Raw genomic sequence first — 25,663 nt, 5'->3', positions numbered from 1 at the left:
ATCACTTTTCAAACACCTGAATCATATCACTGGGACTACTGTGTGCTCTTATGGCCCAAGGACGACATCCTGTATCTATCTGTTTCACTTCACGAAGCGACAGTTTTTCTTTGAATGTTCTTCTCGAGTGTGTGCTAAGCAACATATTGAAGAAAGATAAAGGCACACAGTTGAGCTGGGTGTGGTGGCATATGCACATTATCTCAATGCCTGGGAGGTGGAGGAAGAAGGATGAGGAGTTTGGGTTTGGAAGGATGGCTCAATAATTAAGAACATGTACTGCTCTTGCAAAGGACCCGGCACCCACACGAGGCAGCTCACACTGCCTGTAACTCCGTTTCCAGGGTTCTGACACATTCTGCCGGCCTCCCAGGGCACAATGTGCATATGAGCAAACATACCTACACATAGACATCATTTTTGTTGTTGTTGCTTTGCAAGGCAGGATTTCTCTTTGTAGCTCTGGCTGTCCTCGAACTCACTCTAGGCCAGGCTGGCCTTGAACTCATAGAGATCTGCCCCCCTGAGTGCTGCAATTAAAGATGTGCACCACCACCTAGCTACATAGACATAATTTAAAAAAAAAAAAAAACTCCTTTTTAAAAAGAGGTTTTGTATGCAAGAGTCGGCTCCGTGGCTAAGAGCACTTGTTGCTATTGCAGAGGTCCCAGGTCCCAGGACCCGCATGGTCACTAGCAACACAGGCAACTCCAGCTCTGAGGGGTTCTGATCCCCACGGGCACTACATACATGTGGTGTACAGACATACATGTGGCCAGATCATCCACATAAAAATATAAATCCTTGGGGGCTGGAGAGATGGCTCAGAGGTTAAGAGCATTGCCTGCTCTTCCAAAGGTCCTGAGTTCAATTACCAGCAACCACATGGTGGCTCACAACCATCTATAATGAGGTCCGGCGCCCTCTTCTGGCCTTCAGGCATGCATACAGACAAAATATTGTATACATAATATATATATATATATATATATATATATATGTCCTTAAAGAAAAAGATGAAGCTGCTCCTCTGTGGAGGAGCCCGGGTTCTATAAAAGAGCGAGCGTCTCAGCAGATAAGTTAGAGAATGAGCAAGGAAGACGCTCAGCTTCAGCCTCTGGCTTCCAGATGCGCACACACGTATACACCGACACAAATACACAGAGAGCAACTAATCACAATTTCCTTGTAAAGTATCTACTCCGTTTACTTATTTGCTGTGTATGGGTGTCACACATACACCACAGGCAAGTGTGTGGAAGTCAGACAATCTGCAGGAATCAGTGTTCCCCTCCCACCATGCGGGTGCCAGGGTTGGTGGCAGCTGTCTTTACTCACTGAGCAATCTTCATGGCCCTTCTTTAGGTTTTTGAGACAAGGTCTCAGGTAGCCCCGGTTGATTTCCAGCTCCTTGTGTAGCTCAGGCTGACCTTCAGCCCTGACTCTACTGTCCCATTTCCAGCATGCTTGGGGCATTTCTAGAACTTTTTTCCCCTCCGTTTTCCTATTTAACAACAGCCTTACATCTGCAGATGAATTAAGAGGGGTGTGCCGTGTGTTTGGTTTCCACGGCACATAAGGGAGGTATAACTATCATCCCCTTTAACTCGGGGATGCCTTAACAAACCACAGAAAACTGAGCCTCTTCCATCTTTTTACCACATGGGATCTTACCAGGAACTTTATCCCCAAACTCATATTCCTTGATCTTTGGCAGCTGGCACGCCCGGGAATGCCGCCTGTGAGGCGAGCTCCTGCCTCTGCTAGTTCCTCAGAACAGCGTACTGGAAAACTGGTTCACATTTCCATCAGCTGGCCAGTCTTTAGCTGCCACTGTGCACTTGGCTGACCTGCACCAGATCGAGGAGCCCTGGGTGCAAGAGGCCACTCGTCCAATCTTTCCATTTACAGAGGAGAAAATTCTAATCTGTGATTTCCTGAGGGGACATTAGACAAGATGACTTATAGGTTCCTCCTGGCTACAGTCCCAGGATTTCTATTTCCTTGTCGGCATCATGAATTCCACTGACAGAGATCAGGTTATTTTCCAAGAAAGCTACATTCCGAATTTTTGGCCACACACCATATATTCACAGGAATCAAAGGAAAAACAACAGTGGCATCGTGTAGGATGAGCAATTAACATATATGATCTTATTAGAAAAGGGAAAACATGTGATGATATAACTCGATGGCTTAAAAGAGCCAAGAACTGCCGCTTCATTCTGCAACCACTCCCAGGTCAGACTGTTATCTTCAACATGACTAGTGTATTGTAGTCACAGGCTCCAGTCTCCTGGAGGAGATGGGCAGGAAGGTAATTACTGCCGAGAGTTAGGCAAGACTTCCAAAGGATAAACGCTACGAAGGGGCCTCAGAACTTCAGTCTTATGCTCTGACAGTTTGAGGCCCAAACAATGGTGTCTAACTGAGCAAAGATGTAGGAACTAAAATCCAAAATCTTTTTTTCCAGGACAAACTGTGTTAGCAATAAATAAACAAAGTCAATCAATAAAAAAAGGACAAAAAAACAGGGACCTTAAAAAATAATCCATCCCCAAAGTCTAGGTATGGTGGCACCCTCCTTTAATCCCAGCACTGGAGAGTCACACATTTGAAGTCAGCCTAAACTATATAGCAAGTTCCAGATCAGATAGCACTACATAGTCAAAAAGACCCTGTGTAGAAAAAAAAAAATCACCCATTCCTAAGATTAGGCATGGTAGTACTCACCTGTAATCCCAGCATCTGGGGATAGAGGCAGGAGGCTCAGGAGTTCAAGGTCATCTTTGGCTGTGTGGGGAGTTTGAGGCTAGTCTGGGCTACGTGAGACTTTGTTCAGTAGTTAATGCTGACAACTGGAAGTCCACTGAGATAGCCCAGAGAGTAAAGGCACTAGCCACCAAGCCTGACCTCCTGAGTTTGATCCCTGGGACCCACATAGTGGAAGGAAAGAACTGAGTCCTGAAAGTTGGCCTATGACCTCCCTGCATGTGCACACGCTTGAAGAAGAAAATGTTTAAAAATTATATATAGCCAGGCGGTGTCTGCACATACCTTTAATCATAGCACTCAGGAGGCAGAGGCAGGAGGATCGTTGTGAGTTTAAGGCCAGCCTGGTCTATAAGAGCTACTTCCAGGGCAGCTCCAAAGTTACAGAGAAACCCCGTCTCAAAAAAAAAAAAAAATTACATATAAAGTCAGAGGTAGTAGTGCACACTTTTAATTCTAATGTTCAGGAGGCAGAAGGAAATGGATCTCTGAGTTCCAGGCTACCTTAGCCTACATAGACAGTTCTAGGACAGTCAGAGTCATGTAGACAGAGACTTTGTTTCAATTTAAAAATCAATAAACCAGCCGGGCGGTGGTGGCGCACGCCTTTAATCCCAGCACTCGGGAGGCAGAGGCAGGCGGATCTCTGTGAGTTCGAGAAAACCACAGAGAAACCCTGTCTCGAAAAACAAAAAAAACAAACAAAAAAAATCAATAAACCATTTAAGTACAAGATGTATATACATATACACACACATGTATATACACTGCCAATTAGACAAGATCTAGAATCGCTTTGTCTTAATTTATTTCCTGTGGCGGTGATAAAATATCCTGACTGAAGCAACTTGAAGGAGAAATGGTTTCGTTTAGCTCACAGTTCCAAGCTATAGCGTATGGTAAAGGGAAGCCACGAAGGCAAGAGACTGAGCCTGCTGGTCACGCTCTATTCAGGCAGGAACAGACAGTACTGAATCCGTGTGCACTAGTCCTGGGGTCCGTGTCTTTACCGTTACACAGCCCAAGATCCTCTGCCTAGAGAGTGGTGCCCTGTCTTCCCACACCAATTAACATTTAATTACCCAGAGGCATGCCCCAAGAGGCTGTAGATTCTGTCAAGTTGATTATTAAAGAGGAACCATTACACACCTAAGAGACTCACTCATTCTCTCCTCTCCCCGGCCTCCCTCTCCAGATCTTGGGAGAGTATAAGATTGAGTTCACTGAAATGGGAAGACCCACCTGCTATGTAACAGGTTGCATCGAGATTGAAACATTCCATCCTGTAGGGAAGTTTTTTAAGCAGGAACATAAACAACTCAAAAGAGCTTCAGGAAGTCCCTGAAACCAACAAGATTCACTCTGCCCCTCCCTGCTAGAATAATAATTGCCTGAAGCAATAAAAGCCGAGAATCCCTCTCAGAACTACAAAGAAGACAGTGAGACCAGACCAGCTGATAGAAAGAGGCAGAAACAATCTGAGCCTCCTGGAAGTGGTTCAGACCAATGAGGCACCTGGAAAGGCAATTCCCCAACCTGTTGAGCTGCCTACAGGCTGTGCAGAGTGCTCCAGGTCCCCAGCTTTGTGAGCTGGGTGGGTTTTGGTGACGCTGCTGTCTTTGAGCCATTTCTGCTCTTGAAATAACCCCTCATTCATATTCCTTTAAGTAACCTTACGAAAACTCCCCAAGCTCTGAACTTTGGTCTGCTGTGGGTTCCCTATCTGGGGTGAGTAGATGTATGTGTTGCATCTCCCCAGATGATGTTGTCACAGATGTTGGCACACAACACCATCTTAAATGTGAGTGGTACTAGCCCCATGGAAGACCGGAGTCCCAGATTAAATAAAAAGAAGAAAGTGAGCCAAACACCATCATTTGTCACCCTCTCTGTGATTCCTGACTTCAGAAGCAAAGTCACCCACTGCCTCACGCTCTTGATGCCAACTAATAGAGTAATCCCCCAACCCAGGTACCATCTTGCATTCCAGTGACTGCCCTGGAAGATCTAGGCCTTAGAGCAATGCTTCCCTGTCCCCCAAGAGGAAGTCTGCAAGAGATGAAGTGTTTCAAGAACTAGGGGGCTGCGATGTGTCACCAAAGCAGGAAACTTTGCACCTAAGACTCAGAAGGCTGCTCCCAGGGAGAGGAATACATCACCTGAGCCTGTGAAAACGAACACCTGGGAATCATGGCAAAGAGAACCGATCCCATGGAAGAGCAGATTAGCAACATCCTGAAAATGGAAAACGTGGAAGCCAGCGTAGACGAGCCCGTCGCTCCAGATCAGAGACTGTCCCGAGCTCCAGATCCCGAAAGAAAACCGATGAAGAACAGCAAAGACACGAGCAGAAAACCGAGGGCTAAAGAGAGACGAAAAGATGACCCAGAAGGCCTAAGACACAGGGCTGCAGAAATCGACGCCTAGGGGCAAAGTCAGTGGGGAAAGACTGTGCTCCATCAACATCCCCGACATCCCCGACCTTGTGCAGCCAAGGAGAAAACAAACGAGAAAAGTACTGAGAGGAGTCTCTGAAGATGGCGACATGGGGCGCTTGAGGTGAAATTAGGAGCAAAGTCACAGGGACCGTGAAAATATGTATCAAAGACATTTAAGAAGGAAAAATTGACTTAGTGATAAATTCCAGTGTGATTTTCCCCTCCAGGGTAAAGCGGAACAATAGTTAATGCTGCCAGGGTTTAAGGAACTGAGTGTTAAGCTTTCCTGGTTGTACTCTCTTCACACTCCAATGGAGACCATGATGGGGGTCACTAGGGATCTCAGAGCAGTAACAATTTAAAAGTTTCAGAGTGGGCAGGCCAAGGTGTGGCCTTCTGTCCTGCACAATAAAGCTCTGAAGTAAAAAAAAAAAAAAAAACAAAAAACAAACAAAAAATCTGTGCATTTGAAAGGGGAAAAAGAAGACCCCCCCAACCACTAACTTGGAAGTGAGGACTAGGAAACAAGATGATCGCTGGGGCAGAGCAGGCTCATGTACAGGTGAGGAAAGGTTTTGGGAGCAGAGTGTGGTGGCTTGTAACTATAATCCAAGTACTTAGGGCTGAGGCAGGAGAATTACTACTACTTCAAAGTCAGCTTGGGCTACAGAGTTAGATCCTGAGGAGTTGGGGCAGGAAGGAGAAGGGAGAGAAAGATAAGACAAGGAGAGAGAGAGAGAGAAAGAGGTTCTCAACGTTCCTAATGCTGAGACCCTTTAATACAGTTCCTCATGTTGTGGTGACCTCCAACCATAGTATTATTTTCGCTGCTACTTCATGACTGTGATTTTGCTATTGTAATGCATCGCAATCTAAATGTTTCTAGAGACAGAGGTTTGCCAGAGGGATTGAGACTCACAGGTTAGGAATCACTGTTCTAGGCAATTTTATGCATACATATGAACCCTAAATTTCCCACAAGACTGTTTCATTCTATAAATATTGCTCTGACCGCTTTTTGCGTTCATATAACAGGACCAACGTCTAATAAATCAAAACTGCTAAAGGCTTCATGTGTTTGGTTTTATCCTTGCTGGAGATGGAATCCATATACAAGCGTTCCCTGACTGAGCTTTACCCCAGCCCTACCAAGCATGTTTTAATGTCTGCTTTCTCTTTAATGTCTACATTCTCATACATACTGTCAGTTCAATCAAACAATCAATCATGTAATCTTATATCCAACGGAGTCTCGGAGCTAGAAAATGGCTCAGTGGTTGAGCGCTTACTGCTCTTACAGAGGATCCAGTATTTCACTCCTAGCCCCCATGGCAAGTGGCTCCCAACCCCAGCTCCAGGAGATCTGACACTCTTTTATCCTCTTCTGGCACCCACTCTCCCCCAGACACATACACGTGATTAAAAGAAGAAGACAAGGTCTTGTGAGGAAGCTTAGACTGGCCTCAAACACTTGGCAATCCCCCTGTGTCTGTTTTCTAAGTGGGAGGACTTCAAGTGTGAAGCAAAATACCCAGGATCAAATGTTTTGTTCAGTTACTTTTTTGTTTCAAAAGAAAATCTAATATATATAAGTACATGAGCATTCTCGAAAATACACATTACTGTTTGTTTCCCAAAAAGTATATTTGTAAAAAAAGAATAGAAAAATAAAGAATATACATTTTAAATCAACAGTGTATAAGAATGTGTATTATATGTGTATATAAGTATGTGTATAATATATGTGCATATTTGTGTTTCTATGTGTGTGCATACATGTAGGTGTGTGATCCGTGTATATGTATGTATATGTATATACGTGTGTGGATGTGTATGTATGGTGTTATTTATTATGTATGTGGTGTGTATGTATGTGGATATATGTATAAGTATTGTGCATATGTATGTAGTGTGTGTATATGTGTATAGTGTATGTATATGTGCACGTATATGTATATGTATGTAGGTAGAAGGGATTTAACATTTTCCCCAAGTTTTGCTGTCATCAATTGTATAATAGTCTTTCTTTACTGATGTGACATTTGACATTTGTCATAAAATAAATAACAAATGACATTTTAGCTGAGTGTAGTGGCCCAAACCTGGGTTACATGTTTGAGACCTTGTAGCTATTTGTATCTTTAAAAAGAGACTCCAGTTCCTTGGAGCGGAGCACAAAGCATTAGAAGCAGGGCGGCAAGCCTGTGTGAGAGGCAGCTGCCCTGACTGCAAGAGGCCACCTGGGCTTCTACAGGAAAGCAGGCGATGCCACTAAGCCAAGGCTTAGCTATTTTGAAGACAGGGATCTTATCCTGACTCTGGTTAGTCACAGATCCCACACACAGTCGCCTTGCTTCCTTGGTCACCAGTGAAGCTGGGAAAAAAAATCACTCAACCTTGGAGGGAAGTACCGTGAAACTCAAGACCAGCCATGCTTGCTTCTGGGTGATGCTGTTTCTGACTCAATTTACCTAAACTTTATGGTGTGAGTGTATGTGTGTGTGTGTGTGCGTTTTGTTAGTGGTAGGATTTTTGTTTGCTTGGTTGGTTGGTTTGGTTTGGTTTGGTTTGGTTGAGATTTCTTTCCTTTTGTTGGTTTTGTTTTGGGGGTGATTTTTATTTTCTTTTGGTGGTTGTGGAATAAGACACGGCCATGTGGATATTGGCCTCCAAATCAATGTTGCAGAAGCTGGCCTGTAACTGATCCTTGGCCCTCACCTCTGGGGTTCTGGGCTTCCTGGCAGGTACTACCACACACAGCAGTGGTCTTCCGGTTCCTTTGGTCGTTTGAGCCAGGATCTCACTATGTGCCAAAAGCTTTCTCAAAGTCATCATCCCTTGGTTTCAGTCTCCCTGGTGTTGGGATTACTGGCAGGCACAACTATTACCAGCTAAGAAATGACCCCTTTGCTGTATTACCAACCCTTCTTCAATATTGTCTTTATACGTGGGTGGGTTGCTCATCACTACAAATAAACCTATGCTAGGTCACTCCAGAAATGATTAGGGATGGGCTTAAATCCAACAAATGCCTTATTGTTTAAACTGTGTTCATCTTAGTGAAACAAAACATAAAATTTACCATTTCAGTCATTTTTGTGGCATATTGATTCTGTTTTCTGAATGTCAATTTTAAACATTTGTTTTTCAGTCGGGCATGATGGTGCATGCCTATAATTCCAGCACTCAGGGAACTAAGGCAAAAAGGTCACCTTGAGTTCACACTGGACTACAGAATGGCTCTTTCTCAACAAAACTAGAGAAACAAAATTTACCAAATAAAAAAGCCAGATGTGGTAACCTACACCTGTGATCCACGCACTTTGGAGGCTGAGGCAAGAGGATTACAGTTCTAGGCCAGCATAGTAAATTCTAGGCTAGCCAAGGTTACATAGCAAGACCCGTATCAAAAAATAATAATAATATATCGATCTAATCTACATGGGAAGCAGAAAAAGACAAGATCTCCTGAGTAAATTGGGAGCATGTGGACCTTGGGAGAGGGTTGAAGGGGAGGAGAAAAGCAGGGAGGGGAGCAGAGAAAAATGTAAAGCTCAATAAAAATCAATTAAAAAATAATAAAACATTATAACAGCAATTTTTTTTCTTTTGCCTTTTTTTTTTTTTTTTGAGACAGGGTTTTTCTATAGCTTTGGACCTGTCCTGAAACTAGCTCCTGTAGACCAGGCTGGCCTTGAACTCACAGAGATCCACCTGTCTCTGTCTCCCTGGTATTGGGATTAAAGGCATGCACTACCACTGCCTGGCAATTTTGTTTATCTTAAAAATAATGGTAGTCATAAAAACTAGAAAAACAGACATGGGCAAGGTGCTCACATCTATAATCCAACGCTCAGAAGAAAGAGGAGAATCAGCATGAGTTTGAGGGCAGGAGTGACCTTTTCTCCAAAAGCCAAAAGGAAAGAGAAAATATAAAAATATATAGCTAGGCATGGAGACATAGACCCTTAGTCCCAGCTCTTGGAGACAGAGACAGAAGGGAAGTAATTCAAGGTCTGTCTATTCCACATGAAACCATCCTTTAAAAAAAAGTGGGGGGGGGGAGAGAAAGAAAAACAAAAACAAAAAAGAGAGAGAGAAAATAGATTTACAATATTAGGAAAGTTCTGGCTATGAATACTGTAAGAAAATAATTTTTAAAAAGGCAAAGGAAGCGCCGGGCGATGGTGGTGCACGCCTTTAATCCCAGCACTCGGGAGGCAGAGGTAGGCGGATCTCTGTGAGTTCGAGACCAGCCTGGTCTACAGAGCTAGTTCCAGGACAGGCTCCAAAGCCACAGAGAAACCCTGTCTCGAAAAACCAAAAAAAAATAAATAAATAATAAAAATAAAAAGGCAAAGGAAGGGCAGGGGCATGCCGTTGTTCACATTATTTATAAATATCTAGTTGTTATTATTTGTTATGTGCCAGGGGATGTGCTGAGTACTGCACACATATTAAATCGTCCACTGTCCCTAACAGTGAGTTAAGGTCTCACACAGACCAAGCTGGCCCTGAACTGGGTCTATAGGCAAGGATGACCTTGAACTCCTGACCCTACATCCCCACCTCCCCAGTGCCAGGATTATAGACATTTTCCACCATACTCAGCCTCCACTAGACATTTTTAATGACTTCATGAAAACACTAAGCATCTTCATTATATAAAAGACAAAATGGTGGCTTAAAGTTAGATGGTTGAGGCCATCTTCAGCTCCATAGTGGGTTTGAGGTCAGCCTAAATTACATGAGACCCAGTCTCAAAACAAAACAACCCCGCCCACCAAACGGTTAAGTCAATGGGACTCCAACCCAAGCAGTCGGAGTTTGAAGTCCAACCACTGTTCCATTGTCTGATGGCGTGAATGTGGAAGCTGTTTTTTAGATAGAACGGGAACAGACTTTAATTTTCTAATACAATTTGTGCATTTATTTTTTTTAATATTCAACTTATTTTAGTTAGGTGTACATGTGTGTCTCCCTATGAGGGCATGCGCACATGTGAACACGGTCATCTGAGAAGGTCAGAAGAGGGCCTGGAGCTGGAGTTACAGGTAGCCGAGCGACCTGATGTGGGTGCTAGGACCTCGATTCTTGCCCTCAGCAAGAGCAGCAAGTGCTCTTAACCACGGAGCCAGCTCTCCAGCCCCTCCTCTGTGCATTTTTTTCAGTGTGTGATTAAAGATATAGAAATTGAAGTTAATCATTTAAAATTATTTTTAACAGTACAGTTCAGTGGCATTAAATATATTTGTATTAAATATATATTAATATATTAAATATATTGGAGCTGGAGAGATGTCTCAGTAGTTAAGAGCATTTGCTGATCTTGCAGAGGACCCAAGTTCCACTCCCAGCACCCACATTAGGGCTTACAAACTTCAGTAAATTCAATTCCAGGAGATCTACTGACTTCTTCTCACCTAAGGGCACCAGGCACGTACTGAGTGCATATACATGCAGGAGGGCAAAACAGTTATCCACCTGATAATTTAAAATGTTTTTTTCATTCACATTACTGTGAAATCATCACCATTGCCTATTTTTTTTTAACTTTGCTTAGGGTACATTCTACACTGAAAAAAAATTAATTAAGGGATTTAATTTATAATTTTATGTCATCAAATTTATTGCTATTTCACTTTATGAATTTTATGTTTTTCTATCATACTTAGAAATACCTTCCCCACTCTGATATTTAATTTTCCAAATTTTTCTCAGGGGGCTTGGCTAATGGCTCAGTTGATAAAGTGCCTGTTTTTAAAACAGGGAGGAGGACCAGAGCTGGACCCCCAGGACCCATGCCTGCAAAAGCATGGTCAAAGCAGGGCTTTCGGAGTAGATACAGGCAGACCCCTGCAGTGCAACGACCAGCCAGCCTGGCCTAATCGATGAGCTTCAGATTCAGTATAAGACCTTGTCTGAAAAAAATAAGCTTGAAAGTGATGAATGAAAGACACCTGACCTCAATCTCTGGCCTCTACAGACACACACAAACACACACACACACACACACTAGCACTAACAAGTACATATACCATACCCATGGCACAGCACACAAGTTTTAAAAATTCTCTCAGGTTTCTTTGATTATATTTATGATCTCATATTTTCTACTTCCCTTCTTTCAATTTTAAATAATTTATTATGTGTGCATGTGGGTGTGTACGCGTGCGATGGGGGTGTGACGCATTGTGTGTGGAAGACAGACAACTGTGGGTTTGGTTCTCTCCTTCCGCCTGTACATGGGGTTCAGGATTGAACTCAGGTTATTCGTGTTTGCTCGCTGAGTCTCTTTACCTACTCAGCTAATTTGCCGGCCCCTCCACTACAACCTTTGATTCTTCAAGAATTTTTTCCGGTAGAAAATGTGACATAACGATCCTCATTTTATTATTGTTATTTATGGTACTGGGCTTCAAATTCAGAACCTTATGCACCCTAGAAAATCCTTCTATCATCACTGCCTGGCCTTTTCTTTCCTATTTCCTTTTGCGTGCTCTTTATTTTCCTTTTATTTTCAGGACAGAGTCTCATGGAGCTTGGGCTGGGCTCAACTTACTGCAGAGCTGGAGATGACCTTGAACTCCTTATTCTCTGCTTCGAAAGTGCTGGAGCCACAGGTGTGCTGCCACACATCTGGTCTCTCCTGTCACTTCTTTAAAGCCAGCAATAGCTGGGCAGTGGTGATGCACATCTTTAATCCCAGCACTAGGGTGGCAGAGGCAGGCGGATCTCTGTGAGTTCGAGGCCAGCCTGATCTACAATAGCTAGTTCCAGGAGAGGCTCCAAAGCTACAGAGAAACCCCGTCTCGAAAAACAAAAAAATAAATAAATAAAAAATAAATAAATAAATAAATAAATAAAAAATAACAAAATAAAATAAAGCCAGAAATAATGAAAATCAGAAAATTTAAATCCACATAGGACAAAAGAAGCTGGGAAATTTCTGGAAGGGGGTTAGAAAACAGAGCAGAAGGATTGATCTCACCAGAAATGAAACCACAGTCTGCATTCTTATAAATAATGCGGCCTGGGTGCATCAGAGACTGAAAGGGAGGGAGAAACAGTGAGGGGAGGGGGCAGGGGCCGTGACTCTGTGGTAGAGCACCCGCCTAGCATGCAGGAGGCTCTGGGTTGGATCCCTAGCTCCTGGGGGTCACAGGGAGGATACACGACACACGTAGTCAAAGTCAATGGTTAGTGTAAAGGCATTGGTGAGGTTATCATCTTTCCCATGGTCAGTATTCCTGTCAAAGAAGACAGTGCCCTTGTTTACCAGTGCAGGTCACCCTAGAATGAGGATTTCACATCTACCCACCACCTTCTCGTCCCTTAAATATCAGTAGTAAATGTGATCTGTTTGCACTTTGGAGTTTGTTCCCTCAATTATTCCTATATCCTGGACTTCCCTGTCTCTCCTCCCAGGAACAGGAGAGCTACAGCGATCAAGTCTGATTTCATCAGAAATACAGTCATGTGTTGCTGATCACAGAGACACCTCCGGACCAATGTGCTGTGACTGTGTGAACACCACGGAGCCGACTACAGACGTACAGCCAGCTGCACATCTAGGCTTCAGGATAGAGGCTGCAGCTCCTAGCCCTACCATCTGAACAGCTTGTCCTAGATCGCATACTTTAAGTGATTGTAACAATAATATTTGTCTATCCAAACATCTAAGCCCAGAAAAGTAAAAATAGTGCATAAAATAGCTTACACCGTGTATAAAATGCTGAGTAAAAAAAAAATTGCAGAAAAGATACAAAATGGAAGCTGATTGTGGCAGTTTCTGCCTTTAATGCCAGTACTGAAAGGCAGACAGGAAGACCAAGTTTAAGGCCATGTTGACTACAGAGTACGTGTGAGGGTCACTCGGCTGCCTCAACGCAAACAAACAAGTATAAAATGCTGGGACTGTAGAGGACTCTTCCCAAGACCAGAGCACGCATGTCTCAGACTTGTCCTGAGGCAATCAACAAGTAACAGGCAATGAATGTGGAGACCACTGACACATTACTGTGGACTCTATACACCCTGGACAGTTGGACTAAATGTCATTTATTTTAACCATTTGTCTTAAATAATAAATTAACTTCTACGACATGTTTTTTATAACACTTTTCTTTTCTTTCTTTCTTTCTTTTTTTTTTTTTAACTATGTAACCCAGGCTGCCCTCAGAATCACTGTGTAGCCAAGAATGACATTGAGCTTCCCCTCTCAAGTGTTAGGATTACCGCCATGTGCGACTATGCCTGCCTTTTCTTTAAAATAAATAAATAAATAAATAACTTTTTTAAACTTTTGTAATAATATCTAACTTAGAACACATTGTACAGATTATTTAAAGATATTTTCTTTATGTGCTTAATCTGTGAGGTTATTTTTTGTTTGTTGCTTGGTTGTTGTTTTATTTCATTTTGGTATAGTCTCGTACAGGCCAGTTGGGCCTCTTAACTTGCTTTGTAGCTGAAGATGACCTTGAATTTCTGGTTCTCCCGACCTCCCTCCTGAGTGCCAGGATTACAGGCATGAAGCAGGATACAAGGAGCTGGGGATCACAACTAGGGCCTACTCATCGTAGGCCAGTACTCTACCTACATCCCCAGCTCTTCTGCTTTAATTTACTTTAAAAAACATTTGGGACTGGAGAGATGGCTCAGTGGTTAAGAGCACCGGCTGTTCTTCCAAAGGACTCGGGTTCAGTTCCCAACACACACATGGCAGCTCACAACTGTCTGTAATTCCAATTTCAGGGGGCCTGACAACCATGGCCAAACACCAATGCACATAAAAACAAAACGACAAAAAAAGACCACTTTAGAAAAACATTTTTTGTTAATTAGCCACACAGGATCAAGTTCATCTTTATCTGAGCCAGGTGTGGTGGTGCACATCTGTAACACAGGCACATGGGAGGCTGAGGGAGGAAGATTGCTTCAAGCTGTAGGTCAGCTACTCGGTAAGTTCAAGGCCAGTCTAACATCCACTGAATTTTAGTATGCTTGCCTACCAGACACAAGGCTCTGGCTTCTATCCAGACACTGAAAAATAGAATCGATATGACATCTTTTGCCTCTACCTTTTATCCAGTCTTCCTGGAAGGTGGTGAGGGGCAGGAACATGCCTAGAACTGTTGCCCCTTACGATGACAATAATGGCTTCTGAAGGGTTAACCTGAGAGTCTTTTACAGTTAACCTTAAACACATATCTAAGGAGGAGTATACCCTAAGATGGTAATAGGAGGTATTTAATAGAAACTTCACTGTGATACATGCACAAGCCAGTAGCGGTCATTGACTATCATCAAGTATTGTACGGAATTGTGGGGCAGCGATTGGCTGCACACGGCTTATTTGCACCAGCAGCATCACAAACGTGAACAATTCACAGTGCCATGATATTAGAACAGCTATGACGTCAACGCGCAGTTTTTCTGCTCCATTCTTGCCCCCTGGGACCACTGTCAGCAGTAACGTACCCCAACAATTCGGCTCAAGCCTAATACCAGTTAAAGGTTAAAGCCTAGGTATTCACTCACTAGTAGAGTTCACCTGTGTGTGTACATCCACGCATGCCCAAGTCATCACTGGCATCTTTCATTACCCTCCCTCTCCATGAATCCGAAGCTCACTGTGCTAGCTAGAATGGATGTCACTGTGACCCAAGAATCTACTTTGGTCTGTCCACTCACCAGCTCTGGATTTAAAATGTGCACTGCCAGTGCTGGCTTTTAACACAAGTTCTGGGAACCCAGACTTGGGTCCGTATGCTTGTGCAGCCAGTGCTTCACCCACCAAGCCACGCCCTCCCTGCCAAGGCCTCAATGCTGGCAGATTTCTACCTAGCTGTTCTAGAGCCTGAGTTTAAGGCCTCCCTTTTCCTGAAAGGTCAGGATGGGTGCAGTGGCACACGCCTATGAACCCACTTAGTCGGGAGATTAAAGTCAGGGATCCGCTGAGCCCGGGAGTTCAAAGCCAGCAAGACTTTATCTAAGAGGTGAGGGTGGGAGCAAGAGACTTTTATAAAATTATTTTTATTTTATGTGCATTGGCATTGGGTCCCTGGAACTGGAGCTGTGAGCTGCCATGTGGGAGCTGAACCCAGGTCCTCTGGAAGAGCAGTCAGTGCTCTCAACCGCTGAGCCATCTCTCCAGCCCCCAAATTATTTTTTATTTTTGTCCTGGACCTCATTGAGATCCACCTGCCTCTGCTCTGTGAGTATTAGGATTTAAGGTGTGCACCATCATGCCCTGTTGAGTATTATTTAATGACCCCTTTTTTTGTGTGTTCTTGATTGTATGTTTGAGGGCCACCTGCAGCCCAGGCTGACTTCAAACTCTCTAAGTAGCAAGACTGGCCTTGAACACCACCAGCTCCTCCCACTTCACCTCTCAAGTGAGGTTGCAGGTGTGCTCTCCACCATGCCAAGCGCAAACTTCAAAACCAGTCTGCATAGTCATTTGCTATCTGAATCTTATCTACAACACCCGGTCAGGGGCACATCCAGGGTTTGAGTCACATTCAAGATGGAGACCGGTTTCCTGAGACTACATACATAGTCCTCAGGAGTCAAGTTCCTCCTGAGGGTTCACACGGTTTCCCTTATAGATTGCCCATTCTGATTAGGCGGATCCCATGAAAGGCAGAAGAGACCATGCACCTCTGACAGAGTCAATGAATACAGCCTAGAGACCTGAGCAGGTGGATTTATGACAGCAGTCAGAGACCTTAGTGCGCTGGAGGAGTTAAGAGGTTTGTCTGGCCAGTTCAGGATGGGGCAGTTAAAAACTAAAAACACAGAATACTGGTTTAGGAACTGTGGGGAGGCCAGGGCTGGGCATCTGGCTAAAGAAGGCTGAAGAAGACATCAGGGGAAACTTTATTAAAGGCGAAGGAAGAAAAGCAAAGAAAAAAAGGTATGTGTATGCTGGCTTTACCAATTCAGTGAAAGCTGATTGGGACTGGCTACGTTTGAATTATTATAAACACTTAAATGCTTCACTGCAAAGAGAAACATAGTTGGATTCTAATCTAAAAACATCACCACTTGTATTAGACCTGTGCTACCAAGCAAATTGTCCTAAATCTTAACATACTCTTTCCAATGAATTTTCAGACCCAGAAATCAAAGGGACTTTATATCCCCTACCTCATTCTCAAGCAAAAACACTGGAAAACAGTTTGTTAGGTTTGGCTTTTTGTTTTGGGTTTCTTTAAAGGAAAGAAGAAAAAGAAAGAAACAAAAGAAAAGGACACCAACTGCCTCTGTCGTGATGAATTTTGACATATTCTAACCCCCGGAATAACACCCTCTTTGCTCTAAATAGAGTCTGTAGACACACCTTGCATTTGGTTTATTTCCTGGATGGGAAAATAATCATTTCCAGGATACCTACCCGCTCCCACCCTCCCCAAATCTACCTTTCCAGGGCAGGGGAAGGTGTATCCTCGTCCGGCTCCGCCTGTGCCCTCCTAGCCTCTGGCCAGCAGCCTGTGGGCCCGTACTCCCTGGACATCCATGAATGTTTGATGCTACATCTCAACCACAGCCGAAGCTTCCCGCCTGCACTCTGTCAACGGCACTTGGGGGCGGGGGTAACTTTTGGAACAGAGAGCTCCACCCATCCTGCTCCCTACCGCCTTCAACCAAACCAGCTAAAACACCCCACCTCAGGCTGCCCAAGTAAGTCTCATCACATGATATACGGTACTGTAATTTTTTTTTTTTTAAACAAGAAAACAAGCAACCAAAAAAAAAAATTCAAACTACACGCGCGGGCCAATGGGGAATCAGGGGAAGGTGGGCGGGGGAAGTGCGGCGGACTGGGCGGGGACCCACGGACCTGGGGACCAAAGGATTCGTAAAACGCAGCGAGCGCACGGTTTGGGGTTTTTTCTTCCAAAACTAAGAGCGAGGCTCCGCCTGCAGCTTCAGCCTCTTAGATCCACCTTAAATCTTCAGTGGACTCGGTACAGGGATCAGTGGGCGCAGCCAATGCCAATCAAGTTTACAACCACCAGCTCGGGACGGGGGGAGTGGGGGAGGCGAGGAGTGGGGGGGGGGGGACGAGGAATGGGGGGGGAGAGAGAGAGAGAGAGAGAGAGAGAGAGAGAGCGCACACATGACACAGGCATATTGGCAAATACACGCACGCACATGCACATACACACGCACACAAAGGGAAGGAGGGGGCGAGAGACTGGCGCTCAGCGGCCGGGAAACATGTTTTGCAAACGCTTCTAGCGAAGATCACTGGCCACGGCCTGGACGCTCTGGGACGCGGGAAGCGCGGCCAGACCCGAGCGCCATGATGGTGGCTGCGGTTCGCAGCCCGTGTTTTGGAGGGGGAGCTGCAAATGATGCAATCCCCCGGCCGGCGCCCTTCTCCCGGCCTTTCTCTTAACGTCCCTTTCAGAGGCGCGTCGAGGTTTCGCGCCCAAAACATGGATAAGAATTTTACTTTTTTTTTTTTAATTGTCAAGTTTTTCTATGTTCTAGTTCCTGCCTCTGCTTTGAGTCCCCACGCATGACAAGTCTGGGATTTGGATGGAGGCCTGAGGGACTCGAGAGTTGAGTTTACGTGGAAATAACTGCACTTTCGGTTCTCCGAGATCCGGCTGTGGCTGACCCCACCCTTTTCCAACCCCACGCGAGTGAAATCAGGGAGGCGACCCCATAGGTTTCTAAGCAGACTCCAGGGCCCCTTTCCCCGTCAGCGTCGTTTGCAAGATTTTTTTGCCTTATTTTTTTAGCCAGGAAGGAGGGGGTGGCAGGCGTAGGGTGTGGCTCAGGTGAAAGATGGCAAATAAAAAAAAAAAATCCGTACTTTGAAAAACAGATTAGGGATCATAAATGAACTTCTAAACAAAACACCTTTTAGCCCAAAGCGCTAGAAAAGCAATCGTGTCTTTTGGCGATGATGGTGCAATGGCGAAGGCAGCGTTCCCTGGCGTCTAGGAAAGGTCGTTTGGGGTGGCCAGGGCGGTGGGCACACAGTGGCCTGAAAGGCCGACTACCTGCTCTTTTTCACTTATGAATGTCCACGGCTCCCCCATCTAACTCTTCACGCCTTCCTCCCCCAAGTCCACACTTCCCCCAGTTCTTCCCTGCCCGGGTCTGCTCCTTTGGGCAGCTAAGGATGCAATGATGGGGGACACTTTGCAACGCAGGGGCGATCCCCGAAAGTGGCAGTGACTCTCCACAGTTCCGCGTGCTTCGGTGACCGTCCCTTAGCCGCCGGCGAGCCGGGAAGGCTTTCGAAATGCGCGGGGCTGCGGATCATTGGAGCCCTGCGGTAGGGGTGGGAGCGGGCTGCTGCCCTGGAGGGTCCACGAACTCCGGGAAATTAGTCCTTTCGGGCAAGACCCCCAGAGCTATGGGGGCAGCGGAGTGTCCCTCTGGGGAGGATTGCAAGCCTTCCACAGCGAGTTTCTTCGTCCGGAGGAGCGATGGTGAGGGAGAAAGGTTTCTGAAAAGTAGCCCTGCCCGCTTGCGCGGACAGAGGCGCGGCCGCTTTTTGCGGCCTGCGGGCGCCCGGGGCGCGGGAACTGCGCGCAGCGACCCCGGCAGTGCGGGGCTTGCAAGAAGCCGACTACATTAGAGACTTTGGGTCCAGAGGCGCCAGCCAGCTCAACAACGGAGTTGCCACAGTGACTGGGCGGGATCGGGGCTGCGGGACAGTTCGGGAGACTACCGCGCCGTGGCCGGAGTGGTGCGGTAGCCGGTGGCTGGCCCCGGCGGCCGCAAACCCGCAAAGGGACTTTTGCAGAGGGCACAGGAGTTCAGGTCCTGGAAGAAGGACTATTTGAACCATCAGGTTATATGTAGATGCTTGACAGACTTTCGGAGGATGGAGGACACAGTGACTTGGGCGGGGGTGTGTGGGGGTGCGTTCCTGTGGACTTGCCTGGCGCAGGGAGCATCCACCTCTTCCCGGTCCAGCATTCCTAAAATGCAATCCCTCAAAATACACATTAAAAAGAAAAAAGAAAAAAAAAGAAAATAAAGCTTTTTTTTTTTTTTGGAAGGAAAATGAGGTCCGTGCAGCAATAGAGAAGTGTGTTTTCCCATTTTGAATTGATTTTCTGACTCCTGGTCTTCCTGCAAGTCATCCTTTATATGTTTTAAACAGAACCACAAAAAACACCTTTAGTCTTTAATTAAAATAATACCTACTTGAAGGACGTGGCCCAGCAACCAAAAGACCTATTTTCCCATCTGGCACAGGAAGAAAAACCAACTCTTGCCTTAATTTTTTTAAAAAAAAAAGGAAGAAATCTTCGAATCAGAAATATTAGAACTACCTTGTTTATAATCGCGTTTGGGTGTGGTAATGAAAATGGTAGTATTTCACTGTAGTTTAACCCGAACTTAGATTCTTCACAATTTACCCATAAATTCTCTTATAATTTACTTTTTACACTTTAGCCACATTTTAAAAATGGGAGTGTAATGTTTGGGGAATTATTTTTGATAAACCAGGCTTCAAAATGCCCAGGCTTTCTATTTTTAAGAAGCACCTCTGCTGAGCAGATAGGAGGCCACAGGACTCTCAGGTTCAGCACTTTATTTTTTGGGGATGTGTTAACTGAATATGAGTACTCAGAAATTGAGGAATTTGTGTGTGACCAATTTCATTTAGCCAACTGGTGCAGGATAAACATCAGTTTCTTAAGGACTTGCATGTTTGGATATTGTGGGCAAGACTGAGGAGTCTGGCCATTGATTTCCATCACTCACACTTCCCAAGTGTAAATAGAGGATCTAGGGAAGTCGTTCTGTCACTTTCATTTTCAGCCCTGCAGATGGATGATCAGACTGCACTTACGTAAGGGACCCCCCCTTTTGCTTCTCACACTCATATCCTAGAAAACATAAATATTTTAACTAAATGGGGACTGCTGACAGTCTTACATGAGAACGTGGCTTTTCCTCTTTCCACTTAAGCTTTGTCTATCTGGATAGGAATAAGACAAAAATGGCCACTACTTGATACATTCAGATCCCCCCCCCACACACACACACACACCCACACACCACAAAAAAAAAAATCATCTGACTGCAATGTAGGCCTAAATTTTCTAGATGTTTGTCACTTCACATTGTGTTTGTGTAATTCTCAGGGGCATGCCAGGCTGAATACCTCGAGCTCAGTAAAGCACATGGCAGTTGCACTCAGTCAACAGCTACGGGAGTTATCTTTATTGATTGCTTGATGTGTAACAATAATTGGCATCTTTTTCACACATTACAAAAATTATACTTGGCTCAGTATGCAACCTTTTAAGCATAGCCATATTATTTAACAAAAGGGGGTCTAATCTACCCAATACAGCATTTACAAATGCACAGAGCACGCCACTTTGGCTTGTATATGGTCTAGATTAAAAAAAAAAAATCTCTTTTTAACATAAATAAGTTAGTATAATTTTCAGTGTCTTTACAGAGTTATATACACAGGCACACTTCAAAGGTTTTCTCCTACCAAGGCCATGATGAAACACTGTTTAAAGATGTAGCATCCCTTTCACTTAGTCCACAAGTGTGCTTCTTCCCAAAGCACATTTCTTTTTTCCTTTAAAAGCAGCACTTTCCTTGGGGCAAATTAACAAGCAGGGTGAGATACTCTGAATTAAAAATTATTTCATTATTTGCGTAAAGTTACAGACCTCTAAAAATATCCAGGGATTTAGGATTATTCTGTCTACACAGCTCAAGTGAAAAGAGAACTAAGACATTTTTTTTTTTTCAGCAAATCTGATGGGAAATGGTCAATTCTAAGAATCCGGAATTCCCTGTCATGCACCCCAGATTTTTGCCCAGTGTTACCTGGAGTGATTACTACCAAACAATTAACCGGTAAATTCCAGTTTTAAGGGAGAGGGAGAAAAAAAAAGATATTTTTTAAGCTATTTGTTGCTACATAACAATCTTCAGAACTCCCAAATAAGAATAAGCTTCATGTAAAAATAAATAATTGTATGTAGCAATTATTCAAATTTTGATTTTAAAATAAAAGATCAATTCTTACTGAAAAGGACACTACATCTTTAAAGAAAGCAATTTAAACCCTTCCCCCCAACCCAAGTTGCTTCTCTTCATGCAAGTCAAATATTTTTCTCCTTGCTACAAATTGAAGCAAGTTCTTCACACCCCCCACGCTGATTCCTCAGCCCCACCCTACCCTCCCATCCCTAATGTTTATGTGCTACATAGTAAAAGATAAAAACTATATACACAGGTAGTACAATGAAGCAAATAAGGAAAAACCTAATTGCGCAATGCTACATCCAATGCTTTTAGAGGCAGATGGTTTAAGAGTGCCTAAATTTTTTAGTGTTATTATGTTGTTGCTTTCTCAGTGCTTATACAGGATGTCCATTCCATGGAGTCAGCGATATGTATTTAAATTTTTTCATGTATGTCTTCCTTGCTTCATAAAGCAGTGATGTATCTAATAAACAAGGAAATATTCTTAATTCTGCAAAAAGAAACAAAAGGATTAGGAAGAAGACACTAGAGTAACATTGCCAAAGTACAGGAATTATTTTGTTACTATCTTAGTTGACAAAAGCTTCAGGGATGGGGGATAAACACTACAGGCCTGATGACTACAGTCATCTCTAATGCTATCTTCACTGGATTTTTGTTTCACTTGGTGTGGTGTTGAGAGTCAGGGTTCTTAACAAGTGGTCAGTTTTGTGCAGCCCTCCCATGCCCCAGGGGACATTTAGAAATGCTGTGGGGACATTCTGCTTGTCACAGCTCCGAGAAGAGGATTGCTACTGGCATCTGGTGGGAGAGGTCAGAGATAATGCCCAGCATTTTAAAATGTACAGGACAGCCTCCCACAAGAAAGAATAATTCGGCCCAAAATGTCAACAGTACAGAGGTTGAGAAACTAACTCACTCTAAAGAATCTGGGTCAGAGAGAGTGAGAAAGAAAAGAAATTCAGGAACCATAATACTTCAGAGCAGTATAATTTCCCAAACTTGAAAAATACCTGGAAATGCAATTTCAAAAGGCTTCGGCGGGGGGGGGGGGGGGGGGGGGGGGTCATCTATGAATGCTTTTTAAAATTGCAAGTTATTTATATGCAGAATATTTGCATGAATGCTTTTGGCTAGAACCTTATGGCTGCTTAGTGGACTCTAAACTGGTAATCTGACTAACAAATGCCTCCTGATTCGAATGGGCCAGGTAAAAATATCAGAGGCTTATCTGAAGAGCTAGGCCACACACAAGCCAAGTAAAGCTACAGGTGTGATAGTCATTTAGCAAGAACTTCCATGCAATTTTTCCACTTTAGGGAGGGTATAATATGGAAAGTGGTTCTAGTGTTCCATTTTCTATGAGCTCTGAGAAATGCTAGGTCTGTAGAAGGTATACTATGACATTATGATTTACAACCCAACAACCCAACTTTATATCCTTCATTTTATTTTTAAATTTCTATTAATGAGGACCCGAAAAGTTAACAATAAACTGTTAAGATCTCTTTATATGCTGGGTTATGAGTGGGCTTTGGAAATAAGAGGCCACAGTGTTTGTTTCTAAGGGGCTGCTAAACTATTAATGTATGTAGTCAGATCATTATGAATAGTCAATTTATGTAAATGTGGGGCTGGGTTACTCTAATTAGGTAATCAGGGTGATGAGATTTTGATACATGGAAAAATCCACACTTGTGCTGGCCCAACTGGTCCTAACATCTACCATCCATTTCCCCACAGACACCCAAACCATCCCGGTTCAGCTCAGTGAGCATACACAGCTGACCTGCTGGACGACTGCTTCCATTTAACTTCTGCATTGTAAGCCCAGGGTTAAAATCAGAAATTCTGTGGGAGCTACAGTACTTCTAAACTTCCCAGCCTACCCTTTGTCTTTTAAATACGAAGTTCCCTTCTCTCTCTCCAAAACCTACCAGCATACAAGGAAAGTGACAGCTTATAAAAACGGTCAGAGTGCAGGGCATGGCAGCCCTATTCACACTCCTAACCAATGTGAACTAGGAGTAACCCAATTTTTCCTCTTAAAAAAATTGAAACGTAATTGTATATTCGTCATTTTTCTATTAGTCAAAAGCGGTTCTATTAGCTCAAAATGAACCTCTGGGAAATGGGTTTTCATGAAGTGAGACCGGGAGTGCCTCAGTCCTTGCTTCGATGGGGAAGAAGATTGTCACTCCCGGCCTAAGATTTGGTCAGAATCATAAGAATATGACCTTCCTTTCTTTGGGGCGTTGGTGACAAGTACTTGTCTAGGGAAAACATCTTTAACTAGCATTATGGTCCCCGACCAAATGATTCCAGCCTTCCCCACTGTTAATTTTTTGGCCTAGGAAAATAATTCCTTCTGGCAGGCAACTAATCTGCAGGCAGACCTGGGGTCTGCTGGCCCCCCAGGGAGCGCAGCCCAGCTGGGGTGGCAGTTTTGTGCTCTTCCTCATTGACCCACCGGAGCTGTTTACGTCTGGTGTCTTCGGAGGCCGGGCTTCTTGGGCGTCTGCTCCACAGTGCCAGCAGCGTTCAGGGAACCGTCTGAAACATTTTCTTCTGTTCTGTTGGCCCTTTTGTTTTGCGAAGAAGAATCTAAGAGGGGGGCAAGGGGAAATTTTTTTAAAAGAACACACACAAACCATCTTTATTAGCGAGAACAATGGCTGACAGAAGTTGGCCCAAGAGTCAAGTGATGAAAAACCCACCACCTCCACCCACGACCCCTGGACCCGTCATCCCCGGTAGCCTCTAAGGACACAAAATGAGGTTGTTTCTACTAACAGAAGGAGTATTCTACACCCCACATCTTTCTCTCCCGCCCTAGCCAAGGAGGCAGTTGGTAAACATTCCAACTTTTGTCACACACACCTACAGCTGGCTAGCGGGGAGGAACTGCGATGTGTTAGGCTGGGGAAGTTATCAGATCTTACTATCTCCGGGGCGTCTGACTTCAAAACCATAAACAGGCCAAGCAGTCGGCAAAGGGGCAGTTCAAACCTAAGCGTCGCACAGGCTCGATCTCGCAGCGCTAAAGCAGAACAGGCTGGAAAAGCCAACTGAATAGGATCTAGCAAAGAGGCGCTACAGAGACACACAGACATTTTACGTTTTTCAAAGGGTCATTACCGTCTGCGGCAGGTCGCTTCCTCATCCCTGGGCACTGCTCCGCTAACCCCGCTGGACTGTCTGACGGGTCAGGGATTTGGTCCACCAAATGCCGATTCTCAGAGTTTGCCTGAGACGCAATTAAAGGCACAGGCTGGCGGCTCCCGCTGACATCCTGGCTCTCCTGCGCCGGCACCTTGCAGGCGCCCTTGGGGGGGCGCGGGGGTCTGTAGTAGAACTCGGGCAAACTGCTCTTCTCCACCTCTTGCCACTCGTATCTGCCTTCCAGGGGCTTGTGATTCTTAAAGTCGAAATTCCACTTGCGCTGACTTGCTTCTTCCATGTCTCGGCAGTGCTTCTCCAAGTCCCGGGTTAGCTCTTCGTGATTGACCGGGCCGAAGAGGTTTCTGCAGGCGGAGGGCTTGGGGTGCTCCGCTTGTCTGGCGTCCATCCTCTCCAGGCTCGGGCTCCCGTTAGATACTCGTACGTTTGACATCTTCCTTCCCGGGCGGGTGTGGACCACCGCCTCGGCTCGCGCACTCCAAGAAAAAAATAATAAAATGAAATAAACAACAAAACCGAACAAAAGCGAAACGCCCCGGCCGCAGCGCGAACCCCTCTTCGAAGTTCTGCGATTGCACCCGGAGAGTTAAGTGGAGCAGAGCCAGGCGAGCGACCGCTCGAACCTCAGGAGCGCGCAGGTCTGGGGGAGAGAGCGCAGGGACGCCCCGGCCGCGCAGCTCGAGGCTCAGTGATCAAGTGTACTGGAGGGCGGGGAAGGGAGGGGGAGGAGGCAAGAGGAGGTGGCGAACAGTCCGAGTGAAGGCTGGGGCGAGCCCTTGGGTCGCGCGAATGCAGCCCCTCTCCAAACCTTGCCGCCGCGCGAGTCCCAGAGCCGCGAGTGAGTGGGGACAAGGGATGAGGGGGAGAAAAACACCCTGAAAGCACGAGCCCCCCCTCCCTTTTTTTTAGTTGCCCAATATGGCGGTGGAAGGGAGCTGACGAAGAAGAAGATGATTGACACTGCGAGTCTATTTAAACAGAGGAGGAGCTCCATTGGTCGCGGCGCCGGTTGCCGCTCCGCCCAGGCTGGCGAGCGCGCTCTTAAGGTGGCCCCGGGCGCGGCGCCGCTGCTTCTCCGCGTTCCCGAGCGCGCCGCCTCCCCGAAGCGCCGCCAGGACATTGGCTGGTCGCGTGACTGCTCGGAGGTGTACGACTGCCAACAAACCTGCTCTGGCTGGCCCCGGAGAAATTAAAAATAAGACAAACAAACTAGCCAAACGGCTGGAGAGCTGGGGAGGGGCCTGCGCGGCGGCCAGGCGGGGACCTGGGGCTCTAGG

The 25,663-nt window shown here is 45.2% G+C and overlaps 1 protein-coding gene across 1 annotated transcript; it reads right to left on the bottom strand.

Annotated features, from left to right (window-relative positions):
* Positions 1 to 20,402: 20,402 nt before the first annotated feature.
* Positions 20,403 to 25,337, bottom strand: Cdkn1b (cyclin dependent kinase inhibitor 1B). The gene is made up of 3 exons (XM_041642866.1): positions 24,345 to 25,337; positions 23,677 to 23,810; positions 20,403 to 21,696 (listed from the first exon to the last, which is right to left on the bottom strand). Exons 1-2 carry the CDS (start codon positions 24,817 to 24,819, stop codon positions 23,686 to 23,688), a joined length of 600 nt encoding a protein of 199 aa, XP_041498800.1. The 5' UTR covers positions 24,820 to 25,337; the 3' UTR covers positions 20,403 to 21,696; positions 23,677 to 23,685.
* Positions 25,338 to 25,663: the final 326 nt, after the last annotated feature.

This window comes from Microtus oregoni, unplaced genomic scaffold (assembly GCF_018167655.1).
Source record: "Microtus oregoni isolate MIOR12 unplaced genomic scaffold, Mior012 000002F_ref0000024, whole genome shotgun sequence".
NCBI classification, from domain to species: domain Eukaryota; kingdom Metazoa; phylum Chordata; class Mammalia; order Rodentia; family Cricetidae; genus Microtus; species Microtus oregoni.
Note: the sequence above shows the minus strand (reverse complement) of the source record. Positions and strands in the feature narration are given on the sequence as shown.